This window comes from Bos grunniens, chromosome 16 (genome assembly GCF_055505025.1).
Source record: "Bos grunniens cultivar Pamir isolate PY7600 chromosome 16, Bosgru_T2T1.0, whole genome shotgun sequence".
In the NCBI taxonomy this organism is placed as follows: domain Eukaryota; kingdom Metazoa; phylum Chordata; class Mammalia; order Artiodactyla; family Bovidae; genus Bos; species Bos grunniens.
The window spans coordinates 79,941,090-79,959,290 of NC_141180.1; the positions used below are offsets into that span (position 1 = coordinate 79,941,090).

The following is an 18,201-nucleotide window of genomic DNA, read 5'->3' on the forward strand; positions in this document are numbered from 1 at the left end:
GGCCCCAGGGAGGCCGTCTCAGCTTGGGGCCACAGGACAGACAACCGGCTCTTTGGGACCCCGGAGACAAGGAGCTGGGATGAAGCCACAAAGACTCAGATGAACAGTCAGAGATGCAAGGAGTATTATTAATGGCTTAGCAAAGACAGGGGAGAATTAATGCACAGGGATGACAGGAAATCACTGTGGGGCTAAAATCCAATCTGCTGCTTCACTAATGACTTCCGCACGGCAGGGAGGAGGGTGTTAATTGGATGTGAGAGACTGAGGGAGGGGTGAGAAGCAAGTGCAGCCAAGATGGAGGAGCCGCTCCACCACTCAAGCAGGCTGGAGCAGCCCTGGGGCCTGCAATCAGTGACACACACACAGCTTTCCAAGGACAGGGGCTCACAGAGGCGACACGCTCAGGGTGGCTCTGTCCCTGTGGAGGGGGTCATGCAAGTCTGGGGACACCCCAGTGCAGTGGACCCCACCTTACCTGAGCCTCACCTCTGCCTTAGAGCTCTCTGCACGGTTTTACGGAAATGAATGAGATGGGACGAGGAAGAACAAGGATTCTGTAACCAGGAACCCCAAAGCAAGGGCAAACTGGAGGGGTCACCTTTGCTCAAAAGGTGTGTGACTGTCAACAAGAAGAGTTAAAAATATAAATACAAGCTGGGCCTCCCCACAGGTTTAATGGGTCTCTGACTCAGCTAGAGGGGAGGCGGCGCTGCCAGGGGGCTGGGAGCCCTCAGACGTGCCTGGAGTGAGAGCAGGCGTGCTTCCAGGCGGGGCAGGTACTGTTACTGGGTGCCTGGCGTGCAGGTACTGTTACTGGGTGCCTGGAGTGAGAGCAGGCATGCGTCCAGGCGGGGTGGGGTAGGTACTGTTACTGGGTGCTGGTGGAATGAGGACAGAGTGGCAGGGACCCTGTCTCAGTGCCCCGGCTGGGCTCGGGGGCTAGCTGGGGTCTGGCTGGCGCAGCAGGGCTCCTGTCCTGCGGGCACCCAGCTTCTCTCTATCAGCCATCAGAGGAGGGTGTGTCACAGAACTGGCGTGTATTTTATCCTTTTATCAAGGGGAAGGAATGATGAAATGTGCATGGAGGTAATTAGTCTGCTGGCACACTGCAGGGCATGTAGCAAGTGCTTGGTGAATGAGTGTGGAATGAATAAATTCAAGAGGAGGAAAGAAGAAAAGAGAAGGCAACAGTTTACCCCGTGTCATCGCTCTATGCAGATGTCCTCACCTGCCCCACCAGCACACACACATACAACACTGGCTACCGAAGGGGTTAATCCATTATGTGGTTAATTGGTTACCATCTGTAACTCTAAGCGCATCCAGCTCTCAGTACCAAAGAAGCCTGATGCCAAGGCAGCAGCTTCCTCCCACCCATCAACCTGGAGTCACCCAAATGGTCAGACAACACAAGGTCAGGGGCACCGGGAGGAGAAGGAGATCTGAAGGCAGGAGGCTCTGGTGCCAGTTTGGTGAATCTGTTGAGAGCTGGGAACTGGGGGGTTCCATGGAAGTTCAGTCAGCATATTCCTTCCACGTGGGACCCAAACCTGCGGCAACCAATGTGTGTCCCTGTGGACGTTTAATTCACACCTTAGCATGCAGCCCTGTAAGCACACACGACCAACAAAGCGAGGATGGGAGAGGGGAAGTGAGCACAGCGGCCCCCTGTGGCTGCCTGGACACACTGCAGCTGGGCCTATAAAAAGGCCACAGCATCCCTCATTTACAGGATGTGGGCTAGCAACCAGAGTCACCCTAAAGGAGGAGAAGCCACTGCAACCAGGCCAAAGTTTAGAAATACAGGGAGGAGCATCTTAAAGGCAGAGGTCACAGTCAGGGCTGCCACTTGGCCACTCACTGCAGGCCAAGCACCGGGCTCGGCTCTGTCTCTACCACCACCGTCATGTTTGAAAGTCACAGCAAACCTGGGGGTATGCCTCTCATTTTCCAGAGAGGAAACAGAGGCTCAGCAGAGTCAACAGACTTGGCAAAGTCACAAGCCAGTTATGTTTGGCTTCTGGACCACTGGAGCCAAAGCTTGGGTTGCACCATCTATTCTACACTGCCCCTCTCTTTAAAGACTGATATCCTACTTGTTCCTAGGACTGACAGTCAGTTTTGGGAAGATCTTTCTTACTCAAACCAAAGAATACCAAAATTCAAGGGCAAAAGAGATAAAGGAGAAAGATATTTTTGTTTTAATGAGCTTCTCTGGTGAAACTATTCCACAATGTTTCCCTCAAATATTGGTTCTTGCCATCTCAGCTGAGAGTCCTTCTCTCCTGGATGTCTATTCAATAAAGTTAGGGAGATCCTTCTCTCCCAAACTGGAAAAACAGAAGCTGGGCTGGAAATTAAGAGGCTCCAAAGACATCCCAACTGGATTGTTAAGGCCATGGAAAGCTTAAAGAGGAGTCAGGGTGACACGTGGGATCGTTAAGGGATGAAAAGGCTGGACTCAAAGGGGAGGCTGTGAAGAAATGTCCTCTTACATGAAACGGATTTACAGGAAAGTTTAAGAAGGATAATCCAGCTGGTACCTTTGGGAGCCACTGCTCCCAAGGGAGGGTAGCTCATTTCTTTCCTGGGAGACACAGACCCAGGAAGAGTGCTAGAGACAAAGGTGATCACTCTATGAGCTGTGTGTGTTGGAAGATGACAGGGGGTTTTACAGGATCTGTCTCAGAGGTGGGGATCCAGCCTCTCCAGTGTGATAATGCTTCTCTTATTCTCGTAAATCATCAAGGCTGGAGTCAGACCTGATATCTGAACAAACTCAGAATCCAGCTGCTAACGCTCACATCTCTGAAGACTCACAGCTTCCCACATGGGCTCATCTGACCTCGAGGTCATGGGCAGCCATCCTCTGCTGCTCTTGCTGTGGTGCAAGAGTGGGCTCATGGGTTTCCAGGGAATCTGGTCAGCAGGGGCACATCAGGAGATGCCTCTGCCTCAACCACCTTGGCTTTACAGAGACAATGAAAGCTGCCTCAGCACAAACTTGCCTCCTGCAAGAGGACATGGCAAGACTAAGGGAAACCCGAGTTGCCTGCCTCTGTCGAGTGCTGCGTGTTAGCAGAAGAGAGTTCAATGAATCAGACGTGTCTGAAAACCTCTGCCACACACAGCTTTTAGGGTGGCTGGACCTACCTTTGCTGCTTCCAGTTCTCGGAACTGAGAACTCACGGGGCTGGATTCCTGGCATCTCACCACCTCTCTGGCTCTAGAAATGGCTGACCAAGCAACCCCAGAAGATGAGCAAAACTCTTTGCTAGTAACATTTAATATCTTCTACTGCCAAGAAATCTCTTCCATAAATCTATCCCCAGCCCCTCATGCAGTAGCTGGAGCTTTGTTCTTACTCTGCTCTCAGCATAGCTGAGAATCGGAAAAGCTTTCATTTTTCCAGTCTGCCCTACAATTTCTCCCTCCATAGTACTTTCTTCCTGTGATTGTGCCTGTCTCTCTCCCCTAAGCTTCTCTTCAATTCCTCCACCTCCCTCTTAATTTCAGAAGCAAAGAACAACCGTGCTTGATCCAGTCAACACTAAACCATCCTCTTTAATACCAACAATGGTAACATTTATTAATCATGAATGTGTTTCACATCTCACTAGGGACATATGCACATTATCCTATTTAATCTTCACAACAATCTTTTGGAGCAGGTAATATACTCATTCTGCAGAAAAGGAGATTAAAGTTCTAATAGACTAAATGACTTGTCCAAGGTCGCTTGATGGCATGTCTTAGAGCCTGAGTTTCATTCCAGGCAGACTGCCTCAGAGGGCATGCTCTGCCTGTCTCCTTGCCAGGATGAATTCTAAGTGGCAAGTTACCATCTCAGACCAGCTTCTGCCTACTACTTAGTGTGTCAGGGGACACCTGGCATACACTCACAGGATACCAAACCACTCTAGGAAAAGTGTGGTTATGGGCTGGCCCTGCTGTTACAAAAGGGGCATATTCAGAGCTAAGCCCAGAGGGGTACTGGGCATTATTCATCACACTGTGCCTCTCGGTCCAGGAACTCAGGGAAGGACTGTATCTTCTCTCCTTCCTTTTCACCTTCTGTTTTCTTCTAGAAGCATCTGAGCTAGCTGTCCTTGGTTCAGCACGTGCCTCACTTTGACCTTTATACCCTTTCTAGCCCGGGTCGTACTTGGTCAGCCCCATCCACCTTGGATTGAGGAGATGAGGCTAATCTTCCTGTGAGCTCCCGTGAGCTTTTAGTTTCCTAGTCTTGGATGATTCTTCTAACTCCTGCTTACTCACAATACTATCCACCACCGGTCACACACTAGTTTATTAAATGGTTAGAATCACTCAAACTTATCACTGATAGAACAACTCTACATGTCTGCCTCGATGGTTTATCTTATATACAGCAAGGAGCTTGGACCAGATGGCCTCTACGAGACTTACTGGCTTCTACAGACTCCAACCTAAAGACTACTTCCATGACAGATTACCCAGAATCTGATTTAGAAAAAGGCACATTTCTCACCAGTGCTCTGAGGCTCTGGACATAATGGTGGTTGGCCCCATTATTTTGAAAGCAACGTCCAGGATCCAACAAAGGTCCCCTGCATTCTCGGGCAGTAAATCTCCTTGGCAGGATCTCAGCATGGCTCTGGCTGCTTGATGCCAAGTTACAGCCTTTGCCTGTCTCCCTGGCTCTCACTCCCCCTTCCTGTCCTCCACTCCAGACACCGATCAGTTGATATTAACACATCAGCGCACAGACACTTCCTATCTTTCTGAGCCAACAGTGACCCCCCTGGGGACCTGCAGCCTTAGCTCTGAGCCATAACTGATGCTGGGAGCAGCTGCGTCTCCAGAGCCAGCAAATGACGATTTCTCTGGCTGCTCAAGGAAAATGAGACATCCTTGAGCCATGCTTGGGGGGTAGCTCAGGTGTGGAAACAGACAATTACTCTACTAATCAGCTTGAGCAACCAGTTGTGTGATGAGTTAGAAATATGCCTCATGGAAATTGTTCCATGACTTGCAAATGTGTGGTGGAGGGGGTGGGATTGGATCTGAGTGCACTTCCAGAGGAGGGAAGAGAACCAGGTGTAGACCGCAATGGATGGTCCAACTTCATTTATACTTACCTTGAAAGAAAACTCAGAGCAAGACTCTTCTTCCTATTTCCCAGGTGAATTTTAAAGAGATGTAAGACCTGTGAAATGTATGCCCAGTGACTAAGGCTAGAGCACGATGCAGGCAATTCACATCTAGACACTTAAACCCGGCTAATCAAAGACTACAAAGTTTTCTGTGCTCTTTAAGCCACTGATGGAAACGAGACTTCCTGTTTCCTCCTGACTGTGGGAAGTCCCTTATTTTCAGATATTCTCTGTCCACCCACCACTGATTCCTAAGTTTCTACTGAACCTCTGAGAAGCTGTTTTGAAGTCCTACCCTGGTTTGACCAGGTAGGTCAAACTTGTCCAGAACTCACAACTGGAGGCTGGTATCTCTGAGGAGACCACACCATCACATAAGCACCTCCACCTTCCACACTGGCCACCTTCCTCCCAGTTCTGGAGGAGTCACCTTGGTACCCTGACCTGGCCAACTGTAAGGCTTGGCAGCCGGCACGAGTTAATGACATGGTGTCAGTCGAGTTAGGCAAACTGGGGTTAGGACAGGCAAGGTTACTCCCAAGGCTACCACGGCGACTCACCACTGTACATGTCAGGGTGGTTTCTTAAGGACGAGTCATTATAGGGGTGGTCTGCAATAAACAAAAGAGGGTGAGCAAACAGGGGCCACGGAGAGGTCAAGGAGGCAAAAACGGGGGAGAACAACAGAAATGCAAAGCCACAAAACAACCAGGGAGCACCAGTGGTCTTTCGCAAAGGAAACACACAGCATATTCGGAAAGGAAATACGCTTGGTGAAGAACAAGCAACACAAAACAGCTCCCAGAAGGGAAGAAAAGGTTAAATCCTGCAAAAGAAGGCAATAGTAAGTTTCTTTTTTAATAAAGAAATTAGGCATGACCTTTAATTGCTTGGTCATACTATAATTTCAAACAAATGAGATATGAATTAGTGGTATCCTGTAGCAATTTGAACAACTCTTTTCCACCAAAATCCTCTGTTCCCAGGACTCTGGGTCAGGCCAGCTTCTGGGGTCACTAAAGAGAAAGGAATGTTAGTGAGCCCTGGGGCAAGAGCAAAGCCCCACCCGAGCAGAAGCCAACTTGCAAGGGGTGGGAGGTAAATGAGGGGAGAAGATAGAGACAGATCATCAACAGAATGGGACAGGAGGACCCTTGGTAGTGCCCAGCAATCATGTGCTGACCAGCAACAAGAACTCCCCAGATGGGCACTATCCTGGTCTCCAGATTGAGTCTCTTGGCAGAAACGCCTCTTTCTGCGGAGGCGAGGAGTGATTCTGGGAGAGGGGGACAGCTAGGCTGAGCTTCGGAGTTTAGGCTCAGAAAGGGAGCCAAGGACAGGAGAGAGTGCGTGAGCTGTGAGTTCTACACTTAGAACAGGGAAAGGCCTGCTAACAAGATAGAGGTTCAAAGCTCTCTGGACTAGCTTAGGATGAAGCCATCCCTTATGGAACAAGAGACCAGAGGGCTCTGATGTTGGGTAATGAAAACCTTTGGGCACTGAATCCTCAGTGAGAAAGACATTTTGGAATGGGGCATATGATCATGCCAACATCCTTAAGGAGCTTTTCATTCTCCTACCAGCGTCTCCTTCCAGCTACCGGTTCAAGTTTTGACAGCACCAACAGAGGGTCGGGATGGGAGCGCCGACTGGAAGCCAAGCAGACGCCCTGAGAAGCCTGGACCCAGCCCAGCAGCCTGAGGGAGGAGAGGCTGCCAGAGCATTTGCATCTTGGAAGACGGATCAAATCCTGTTATAACTCATGGCGGGGAGGCAACAGGAGCACCAGCATTGCTCTGCATCCCAGAGCTGCTTAACGTCCATTAGAAGGGGTTTCGTTATTCAGAACCATCCTTTAAACAGGGATATATTGGTTGTAAAAGACCTTGCCTGTGTGTGGGAAGGTGGCTTGGGTTTATCTGGAGGTAAAGGTGGAACCCGAGACCCTCACTGGCATGAAGAGGCAGGGCAGCGTGGGGCGGGAGGGGCGGCAGCTGGGCCTCGGAGGATGGGGGGGCCCCATGCTCCTGTGCCACCAGCTGCAACAGAAGGGCCCATGCTCAGAACTGACCTCACGCTTTGTGGACTCTGAAGCACATCTGAGAAACTCAGGGAGACTTCCTGACGCCTCTAAGAAGGCCACTTAGACAACGATGTCAAAGGAAGCAGGGTTAGTTCTCCGGCCTGACTCAAGGACAGCCTTGCTCCTTCTCCACGGCTGCCTCCTGTCCCCGGGAGGCACCTGGGACCGAAGTGGGACAGGCATCTCTTTGTTATTCCCACTTCACTGTCTTTGACTACTTCCCAAGGCAAGATTTTAAAATGATTTTATATTGCCCAGTGTTCTGTATCAGATCCTTTCTCTCCTTCCTTTAATGCAGATAATAAAAAATTGGCTGTGATGAGATTTATTTCTTCCTCAGTGGGCAGACTGTGAAAGAAACCCCTGGTGAGAACAGTCTTTGAAGCTGTCCCAACTTGTCTGATTTGTCTCCCACTCCCAGACCTGGTTCTGAAGGTACAAGAAAACGCTTGTGTCCTTTCCAGGCAGGAAAGCAGAGAAAGCACAGCTGAGTTATTTTAAGCAACTGAACCCAGTTCTGAGCTGGCACGGATGCCCAGAACTTGCTCCCAGCCAAAGCTGCCCCTGGGAGAACTCCAGGAAGCCGACAGGGTTCTGTCCCCGACGGCCAGCACATTTCTCAGCAACTGGAGGCGAGAGTTTCAGTGGAGAAGGGGACCCAGAAATGCAGCAGAAACAAATATCCCTTACCTAACTCTGGTAGAGAAAAGGATGTTTCTGGAAAGTCCAACTTCTAAAGGTTGTTGAAATCTTCAACTGCTTAATTCTACAAAGGAAGGCTCTTCCCCACCTCTGTCTCCCTGCCTCTACCCCACGTACCAGTGACAGCTTCTGCCCAGGACTGCAGTGGCCACCTGACTCTGCAGTCCCCACACAGCAGGCAGACTCTGAGCCTGGGTCGGGAGAGAGGGACCCCGGTGAGGCAATGAAGGAGGTCCAGGGAGGTGCTGCCTTGACATTCTGCCCCTCCACCACTGCCCGAGGCTGCCTGCCCTGTCCTGGCTCCAGAGGCCCCTGGGCAGACCAGACTGTCCTCCTCAGCTCAGCCAGCTGGCAGGCAGTCCCTTCTGCACTCAGACAACCCAACTTTCTTCTCAGGGGTCCTCTCTGGGCCTGAATCCAGAATAAAAAACACCAGGGAAGAGGCAGCAAGTGGACTGAAGCTGGGCAACCCTGCTAGGAACAAGCAAGCCTTGTCCCTGGTTGCTGGCCATCCTGTTGGCTATCAGAGTACAGGCAGCTCTGAGCAGCGCGTGGGGAGCCCCAGAGGTCAGAAGGGGAGATTAGGGGAGGAGGAAATGGGGTTCAGAGAGAGACGAGTGGGGAAAAGAGGAAAGGGGAGGCGAAACAGAGAAGAAGGGAAAAAAAGGGAAGAATGTGAAGAGAAAGGAAAAGAGAAAAAACCCACAACAGGAGAAGGCACACAGGAGGGAAGCTGCCTTGGGGGCCCATCTCCACCCGTGGGATGGCTGGAGGGTGGGGCCAGGCTGACCCGCAGCACTGCGGTTCCCATCACGCAGGGGCCAGTGAGGCGAGAAGGGCCCACATGTCCTGAGAGAGGGGCGAGCTCACTCCTGCCTTCCTCTGCCTCCCATGCCCACCCAGGAGACAGCACCAATCACCCATGGGTCCGCTCTGGGAAGCCAGGGCTCAGCCCCTTTCCTTGAACCTGTGGAAACGGCCAGCCCCACATGGGCCCCTCTGCCTGAGCGCCTCCTCTACTGCCTCTGTCCACGGTGCTGAAAGCAACATTCACAACTGCCTGAGACAGATGAACATCTTTGGGCGCTTTTATACCGAAGGTCAGTGACAAAACCACAGTATAAACCAACATAGCCACTTCCAGTGTCCTGAGCAGGCGAGGACTTTGTAGCCAAAGCTCCAGGCTGGCTGGTCTCTGGCAAAAAGTGACTCTCTAGACCGAGAGCTTCTCTCTCTCCTGGTGAAGGGTCATCAATGCTAAAATGGGTCAGGAAATGCTGATTCATTCTGGTAGCAGCCAAACAATCAGGGAACAAAAGTGAAAACAGATAAAACTAAAAGATAAACCTGCAACTTGCAAACACAGCAATTCCATATGGTTCAGCATATACTCATTAATATTACAGAATCAAACACAATTTATTTTGTGGTATCACTAATTTAGATATTCCATGCTATTATTTTAGAAATAAAGATAACCAAACCATGACGAGAAATAATCAAGCTGACTGCATGAGAGAGATGTTGAATGACCACTTACAGCAGAGCTTCTCAAATTCTGGTGTGTCTCCAGGACACCTGGAGAACTAATGTAGACCAGAGAGGCCCAGGACTCTCGGGCAGGCGAGGGACTGGATGTAGGTGAGGGCGCCAAGCTTGCCAGGTGACTCTGACTCCACCAAAGTTTGAGAAGCACTGATTTGGAGCAGGACCGAATTTAACTCAAGGCTCCAGAATCAAGAGATATGGCTAAAGAGCAGCTAGAGTCACTCAGGCACCGTGAGCTGGAAGAATTTCTAGGTCAGCCATGGGGACAAGGCACTTCCCAGATCCCAGTGCCCAGGGCTGTCTGGGCTCGGTGGGCTGCTGTTCCCAGCCCCTGGCCCCCAGCCCCGGGCAGGGGCCCGCACACTTACTGGTCAGGACTTTGAGGGTGAATGGGTTCTTCTGCTGGATGGTGTGGGTGAAGTGGAAGCGGGCATTGCAGCTGTAGTCTGTCTGCATGTCCTGCAGCATCACATTAGAGAAATACAGGTCCCCATTATGGCCCTGGGAGACACGTTTGTCTTGGGTGATGGGCTCCATGGCTATAAGGAAGCAGGGGTACAGGGGGAGGTTAGCAGTAATGATAACAGCAATAAAAATCATCATAGTTCTGGTGATTGAACACCTACCGAGGGCCAGGCTGGGGCCAGGAGCTCCACAGTATTTGATGGAATACTGTCAACCCTGAGGAGGGATTATTCCCATTTTAGAGCTAAGAAAGCTGAGGATTTAACAAGATCCGGCTTGCAAAAGCAGTGAAGGGGAGTGGGATTTCCATTCAGACCTGTCTGTCCACCGTGTTCACGCTCTGCGACCACACCTTTCTATTTCCTATTCATGCCACAAAAGATCTGACTGGCTCCGAGGCCAGAGGGAGGAAACACAGTCCTTCAGATGGTCCCCAAACCGGGAGGCACGTTCACCTGTTTTATTTTTTAAACCTCCACTCATCCCCAAGAAAGAAAAAAGCACCACCAACTGTCAGATATACACCAATCAAGGATGTATATCATCAACTTTAGGACACTTTCCAATTTTAGAGATGTTAAAATATGAAAATGTGTGCTTTTTTTAAGATTAATAACATCATAGGAGTGGCTGAGAATGCTGACCACACCGTCTACATTTTTTTTAAACCACTGTATCTGTAAACGCAAATGACCAGGTTTCTAGGCTGTTAGGTTTGTAAAAATATAAGGCTGACAACTTACTCACAGGTATCTCCTTCTTATCCCTGATGATTGCTTCTCAAGTCACCATTGCTTTTTCTTTCTCTTGAAAAGTAGTTCTATTTAATTAATTAATTTTATCATGTTGTGACAAGGGGATAAGCTGAGAGGAGGAGTACCCAGTCCATCCTGGGATTTGAGCTGAGGCTTGAAGGTCCCGTGACATTTACCAGGCAGAAGAGGAAGGAGCTAAGAGGTTTCTAAGCAGCAGGAACAGTGTGTGCTAAAAGTAAGAACCCACAGCCTGAACCGGGAATCGGGGGTGGGGAGGGCATATGAATGAAAGGATCATTTTTAGAAAGACCAGGGAGGCCAGGTATGGATGATTATTGTAACCCAAGGAAAAGCTGATGGTGGCTCCCGCTAGGGAGGTGGCGGAGAGAATGGAGAGCAGGGTCATGGGATGTGCTCAGGAAGCAGCGTGAACACCATCCAGCATGGTGTGGGGTTGAGAGGGGCTCACAGACCAACCCGGCGGCCTGTGGCCAGCTGCCCTCCCCACACATCCGCACTGTGATGAGACAAGGGGGGGACAATGACTGAGCACAAAGCCATCCATTCAGGACGGGAGGGAGGGAGGAAGCCAGGGAGAAGCTCAGAGAGATGGCAGCCTTCTATCCATCTTCATAATGCCCCCTCCCTTTATCCCGACTGAAAACACAGGAAGAAACAGCGGACAGTTCAGAGAGCCTCTGTCCAAAACAGAGTCAGGACAAGCTCTGAATGAGGTACTCTGTCCTCCCTGCTCCAAACACCCTGTCTCCCCATCGCTCCTTTATCTAAAGTTTCATTCCCTAATCCCTCTTCTGTCCGATGAGAAGACTGAATCAGAGCAGATCCAGACGAACCAAAGATTGAAGGAGGCTTGGTTTCAACCTGCCTTCGACTGGCCGATTGGCAGTTCGTCCTCTGACCCATTTCTTTTTCTCTTGCTCTTATTCATCACCACAAATATTACTGAACACTTACTATATGTCTGGCCCTGTTATAAGCACTTTGGACATATTGTCCTTTGAATCCTTAAAATAATTCTATTACATAAATACATTTATCAGTCCTAGTTTTTTAAAAGGGGAAACCGTAGCCCAGAGATGTTAAACAAGTTGCTTGAGATCACACAGCTAATAGCAGGCAGGCTCAACAGTGAGCCCCAGCAACCTCTCTCTGCAAAGCCCGTGTCCTTAGTCGCATGGCCACCTTATATCTGTTCTCACGAGTCAAGGTCGTCCAGCCTTGGGAAGACCCCTTCCCATTCAACACTCTCCAAAAATTAAAACAGAAATAAAACACCAGGCCCTCGAGACTTACAGCTGCTCATCCAGAAGATGACCGGGGACGGAAGCCCAGGTGGGGGGTTGCACTGGAGCGTCAAGGGGGCACCTTCTTGAACCACGACAGGGTCGAGGTTTTCCTTGGGCCACAGCGGGGATTCTGGGGAGAAACAAAGGAGGAATCGATGAGGGTGACAGCTGGGCTGGGCAAGGAGCTGGGTTAGAAGGTGGCAGCTAAGAGGGCAAAGAGAAGAGGAAACGGGAGAACAAAGAAGGCCCTCGAGAGGGACAGGGTCTGTGTGTCTCAGCAAGGGGTGGCCTGGAGAGGCAGGGGAGGCCTCTCGTCAGACTGAATGAATACACATCTTCCAAGGCTCTACTCCTCCCCTGCCCCTTGCCCCGGACAGGTCAGTGAGGTTGTTCCACAGCGGTTTGGAAACTTCCTTTCCAAGGAAATTTTTTGAGTTGAGGGAGGCGCACCCCTGCTCAGAGGCCAGGCACGCAGATGCCCCAGGTAGCTGCAGGCCAAGGGCAGGTGGCCCTTCTGGAATGACCCTCTACGCCCTGCCCTCCACAGACCCAGCAGCGGGGCATCCTGGGCCAGGCCCACGCACTCACTGGACACCTGCAGGCGAATCCGATTGGACAGGGCCGTGCCAAATTTGTTGCGGGCAAAGCACTGGTATTCCCCCTCGTACTCCTCTGGCCGCCCGCCACTGCGGAAGTCGATCACCAGCGTCCCGGACCGCCTCCTCATCGACACCCGGGGGTCCTTGGCGATGTTAAAGAACTTGCTGTTGCGCGTCCAGTGGAAGCTGTGGACAATGCAGGGTGGGGGTCAGGGTCAGGGGCAACCAAGAGTAGAGGGTGGGCTCCAGGCTCCCAGCTCTAGGCCAGAATCTCAGGGCCCTAGAGTGGGACTCGGGCCATAACCATTCCTCCAGACCAGTGGGTCCCATCCCTGGCTGAGCAGCAGGACCTGCTCGGACCCCTGATGAAATGCTGGGTCCTGGGTCCCACCCAGGGGAGTCTCTGAGGAGGCCCCTGACAGAAGTCGTGCCACCAACCGCGGCTGGGAGTCACGACTGCAAGTGAGAGACACCACGCGGCCGAGGGGGACTGCGTTCTTTGAAAGAGCAGGTAGCGATTCTGGTTTTTTAAAATCCAGAATGAGCAGCTACTCCCACCCCTAACCATTCCCAACCCAAATCCAAATTCCTATTCCACCGGTCCCAACACATCAGGGAATGGGCCCTTCTCTGCCTGTGTCAGTATTCGATAACTGACTCTAAGGTCAACATGAAATGGCCCCAGGTTATCTGTGCGCCGCTCAGAGGATGTAGATTATAAAATGGCTGTGCATTACAACCCCGGAGGAGCAGTTTTAAAATACAAAGTAGCCTTAATAAAACTGGGCCCTACGTGAAGAGACTAGAACATCCTCTGTTTCTCTGGGGGCGGACGCGTGTCTGCCCGGGACATAGCCTAAAAGAAGCACGGACGACGGCAGCTTCTCAGAATCTCAGGCACTGCCTGGCAAAGGCCTGTGGGAGAAAGACCAACCCTGAGAAGCGAGGTCAAGATACCCTGCCAGAGACTCCTGCTTCTTCACGGGCAAACGAGGCCCTGCTTGCTTCTGGGCCAGCTGCCTCGGGCACACCTGTGGAGGGAGGCAGAAGCAGGGTGCCCACCCCGAGGCCCTGCTTGCTTCTGGGCTTGCTGCTCTGGGCCAGCCGCCTCGGGCACACCCATGGAGGGAGGCACAAGCAGGGTGCCCACCCCGAGGCCCTGCCCGCCTCACGGCTCCTGCGACAGACACACACTGCACGAGGGCCTGTCACGTCTGGGTACAAGGCCACCATGAGGCTGCCGGAGCTCCAGCCTGCGGCTGCTGCTTCGAAGAGGGTGGGCATTCCCATCCCCAGTGCTTATCACTTGGTAGAAGTTATGCCTGGTCTGGGGTGTCAGAGGCCTGGGGTTAGGTTCCTGACATCTCCGAGCCTCATTTCACTTCCTCTCCACGAGGGCATGGGTCTTTCCCTGAAGGGCGGTGAGGTGGGCGAACAGATGGTGTGAGGAGCAACGGCTTGCAATTAGTGTCTGCCGATATCTCATATGATCTCGTGTGTGTGTGTGTTAGTCGCTCAGTCATGCTAACTCTTTGCGACCTCATGGACTGTAGCTCACCGGGCTCCTCTGTCCATGAAATTCTCCAGGCAAGAATACTGGAGTGGGTTGCCATTTCCTTCTCCAGGGGGGAACCTTTCTGACCCAAGGATCGAACCTGGGTCTCCTGCATTGCAGGCAGATGCTTTACCATCTGAGCTACTAGGAAAGCCCACCATATGATCTTGATATGCACATAAATAAGCAGACATGAATGCAGAATGGAAGACTAAAGTTAGCGTGAAGAGGAACTTCCTGTAAGCTAAGCATCGGGTGGATGCTGGAAACATAAGCAGTGGGAAGAATGTTATATTCAAAGTCAGAAAACTTCATATCTAGTCCTGGCTTTTTGGTGTGAACTGAAGCCAGTGAAGTTTCCTGGCCCCCAGATTCCTCATCAACCACATTTCCTAGTTATCCAAACTGTACCTTCTCCCTAATAGGTGCCTAGCGGACATTTTCTGAATGGATTTCTCAGCTGCTTCAGCTATCATCAGGCTCAGGGGGAAGGGAACGGCTTTGATGCCCTTTTGGCAGGTCCTGTGTTCCCTCCACCCAGCTTGGATTCACCTGCTGTGCACTCACCTGGGGGCAGGGTTCCCCTTGGCTTCACACTCAATCAAGATGTTGTCACGGGGATCCACAATGTGGTCCTTCACAGACTGCTTGGTGATGGTCGGGGGCTGGGACACTGTAAGAGCACACACGGTGATCAGTCAGGGGACCTGCCCTTGGGGAACGGCTGAAATTAAGAGCTTCAGGAGCCACCCAGACAAGCAGGCCAGCAGCGGTGAGCAGTGCCCCGTGCTAGAGACCCAACTGCTTAAACGGGGTTGCAAGAAAGGGCGTGGTGTGTCAAGGACTAAGCGTAAGAAGAACCCCTTTACGTTCCTGTCTTTATGAGAAACTGAAGGCCAGGCTTTTGGTTTGCTTGTTCATATATTCTCATGCTTAGTACAATGTCTAGGGTACAACAGTTCTTCATAAATGTTCATTGAATGAATAAAGGAACCAAAAGCAGCTCGATTTCCAGAACCTAGTTGCCATGATGGTTCTGAGCTCTGTAGGATCAATAGTTGGAAACTGTGGTGAGGCTAGGGCTGAAAGCCGCTTTAGTCCCCAGACGCCTTCCCAGGGGCTTGTCTGCAGCCAAAGAGCCAGCTCCAGCTCCCAGCCCCAAGATCCGAAGTCCTCACTGCACTGCCTTGCCAGCCACTGGAGGACGGGGGCAGCGGTCCTTCCAGAAGCTTCTGGCAGCCCAGTGTCCTCCGCCTCCTCCCATCCCTTCTTACTGCCCGCCACCTCCCAGAGGCACAGTGCAGACAGGCGCCCAGGGGACTTACGCTCATTCTGAATGCTTGCTGTTAGTTCCCGATGGGTTAGCATTGTGAGGGGAGAAAAGAAGACAACGGTTATCAGTTATCAGCATGACTGTCACCCAGGTGGCCTCAGGCCCCGGCCTGCAGGGGGAGGCGATGCCAGTGTGGCTCTCTCCTCCCAGCCTCGGAGCTCTGTGGGATAGCCACGCAGGGGTGGGGACAGACCCGACGACCCTTCACAGAGAAGGTGACGCCTCCCCCAGGGGACCAGACCGCACAGCTGAGCAAATGACCAGCTTCTGACCAAGTGATTTCCAGGGAAATCTGCAAGTCAGAACTGGCAATGCTGCTCAAAAGAGGCGGGGTTCTGAGGATGCCACTCGTCATCTCCACATGCCAAGGGTGCGAGGGTGAGGCTGGAGGGCTGGGGAAGGGGTGGAGCTGAACCACTGGTGCAGGGCGGAGCCCAAGGGCCAGTCAGGTCCACGGCCTCATTGCTCCGCACCTTCTTCTCCTTCACACCTGAAAGCATCTTCCCACCTTCCTTCCTCTGCCATCCTTTGAAAAACTCGAGGGAAGGATGAATTATTGTCATCTGCTCATGGCACAAGTGCACTGTTCTACGGAAATCCTGCTTCTGAACAACTCTGGAGACGAAGCTGAACGCACCAGGGCTTTCTGTGCTTTTTACAAGGAGGGCAAAGGGGCAGGTGGCACGGATTTCCCCCGGCCTCACCTGAGACGTGCGTGTGCTCATGCACAGGGGTGTTTGGGGTGTGGGCCTTGCACACCTTAATCAGTGCGAGAATCACCTGGGGGGTGTTGTCTGGTAAACATGCAGGCTCTGACTCAGTAGGTCTGGGGGGTCTGAGCGCCTGCGTTTCTGACAAGCAGCCAGCTGACGGCTGGTGGCTGCAGTTTGTGGGCCACACTGTGAACAGCAAGGGTTTAGAGGGTTTATTCTTCGTGGGGAGAAGGGTTTGGTGAAAATTTCTCTGCAGAGAAGAGAACATGCGTTGCTATAACTTTTTAAGATATTCTTTCCCTCACAGTTACATCACTATATATATTACACGATTACATTACTGTAGACCATTCTTATTTCAGGCCAGTGGAGAGGTCAGACACTGCTGGTGTGGTGAGCTGACCTTTTCTAAGTGAGCACTCCCTGGGGGAAGGCTGAGCCATGATGACCTCAAAACTTTCTGACTTGATCAGTGAGATGTGCAAGAGGAGATGAGAGGCTCTGAGCGGGGTGGCCTGGAGAAAGCAGAGTTAAGACAGGACCAAGTGACACAGAGGAGCCACAGGACAGGGAAGATCGAGAGGGGAGGTGGGGGGCAGCAGGGACGAGGGCCCTGCTACACACTGTCAGGAAGTGAAAGTCTTGACAATAAAGCTCATGAAAAGGTTCGAAGGGATTCTTTCAGTGGGCTGGAGGTGTGTGGCCTGTTCATGGATTAAAGAGAAATTTTATCTGCTTTACCATGTGCCTGGGGCGACCTTGGCAAGAAATAGAAAAAGCAAGAAAAGGACAGGGCAACAACAGAAATCTTGGTTTCTGAACGCAGGCTCTGGAGAGCTCCCCACCGTGGCAACTTCAACCATCCGTGATTCTCCTGCCAGGACCCAAGAAAGGTAACTCTGGAAAGCCAGGCGTGTTGGGCAGGGACGGGGAGGGAGGCAGAAGGACCCACGGTCAGGAGCAGCAGGGCTGACCCCTGACCCACTCCCTCAACTACCAGCCCGGGCCCCTGGTTACTTCATCTCAGGACACATCTGACGTCTTTTGGGTCCTCATACCCAGTTGAGGGCTCTGGCCTCACCTGGGATACGAAGCCTAAAACAGAGTCTGCTTTGCCCACATGGGTTTCAAGTCTTTTACACATCAGTTCAGTTCAGTCGCTCAGTTGTGTCCGACTCTTTGTGACCCCATGAATCGCAGCATGCCAGGCCTCCCTGTCCATCACCAACTCCTGGAGTTCACTCAGACTCACGTCCATCGAGTCAGTGATGCCATCCAGCCATCTCATCCTCTGTCGTCCCCTTCTCCTCTTGCCCCCAATCCCTCCCAGCATCAGAGTCTTTTTCAATGAGTCAACTCTTCACATGAGGTGGCCAAAGTACTGGAGTTTCAGCTTCAGCATCATTCCTTCCAAAGAAATCCAGGGCTGATCTCCTTCAGAATGGACTGGTTGGATCTCCTTGCAGTCCAAGGGACTCTCAAGAGTCTTCTCCAACACCACAGTTCAAAAGCATCAATTCTTTGGCACTCAGTTTTCTTCATAGTCCAACTCTCACATCCATATATGACCACTAGAAAAACCATAGCCTTGACTAGATGGACTTTTGTTGGCAAAGTAATGTCTCTGCTTTTGAATATGCTATCTAGGTTGGTCATAACCTTCCTTCCAAGGAGTAAGCGTCTTTTAATTTCATGGCTGTAATAACCATCTGCAGTGATTTTGGAGTCCAAAAAAATAAAGTCTGACACTGTTTCCACTGTTTCCCCATCTATTGGCCATGAAGTGATGGGACCAGATGCCATGATCTTCGTTTTCTGAATGTTGAGCTTTAAGCCAACTTTTTGACTCCTCTTTCACTTTCATCAAGAGGCTTTTTAGTTCCTCTTCACTTTCTGCCATAAGGGTGGTGTCATCTGCATATGTGAGGTTATTGATATTTCTCCTGGCAATCTTGATTCCAGCTTGTGCTTCTTCCAGCCCAGCATTTCTCATGATGTACTCT

The 18,201-nt window shown here is 51.4% G+C and overlaps 1 protein-coding gene across 11 annotated transcripts in view; it reads right to left on the reverse strand.

Annotated features, from left to right (window-relative positions):
* Positions 1 to 18,201, reverse strand: part of NFASC (neurofascin) — a 201,324-nt gene that overhangs the window by 54,994 nt on the left and 128,129 nt on the right. For 6 of the 11 annotated variants that reach the window (XM_086345648.1, XM_086345659.1, XM_086345658.1 and 3 more), the window contains 6 exons: positions 15,478 to 15,495; positions 14,720 to 14,825; positions 12,587 to 12,783; positions 12,006 to 12,128; positions 9,840 to 10,010; positions 5,699 to 5,749 (listed from right to left, as the gene is read on the reverse strand). In XM_086345648.1, coding sequence (XP_086201774.1) covers positions 5,699 to 5,749; positions 9,840 to 10,010; positions 12,006 to 12,128; positions 12,587 to 12,783; positions 14,720 to 14,825; positions 15,478 to 15,495 — 666 coding nt within the window. The remainder of the gene's footprint in view (positions 1 to 5,698; positions 5,750 to 9,839; positions 10,011 to 12,005; positions 12,129 to 12,586; positions 12,784 to 14,719; positions 14,826 to 15,477; positions 15,496 to 18,201) is intronic. The other 5 variants (XM_086345657.1, XM_086345652.1, XM_086345654.1 and 2 more) reach the window with 3 other exon arrangements.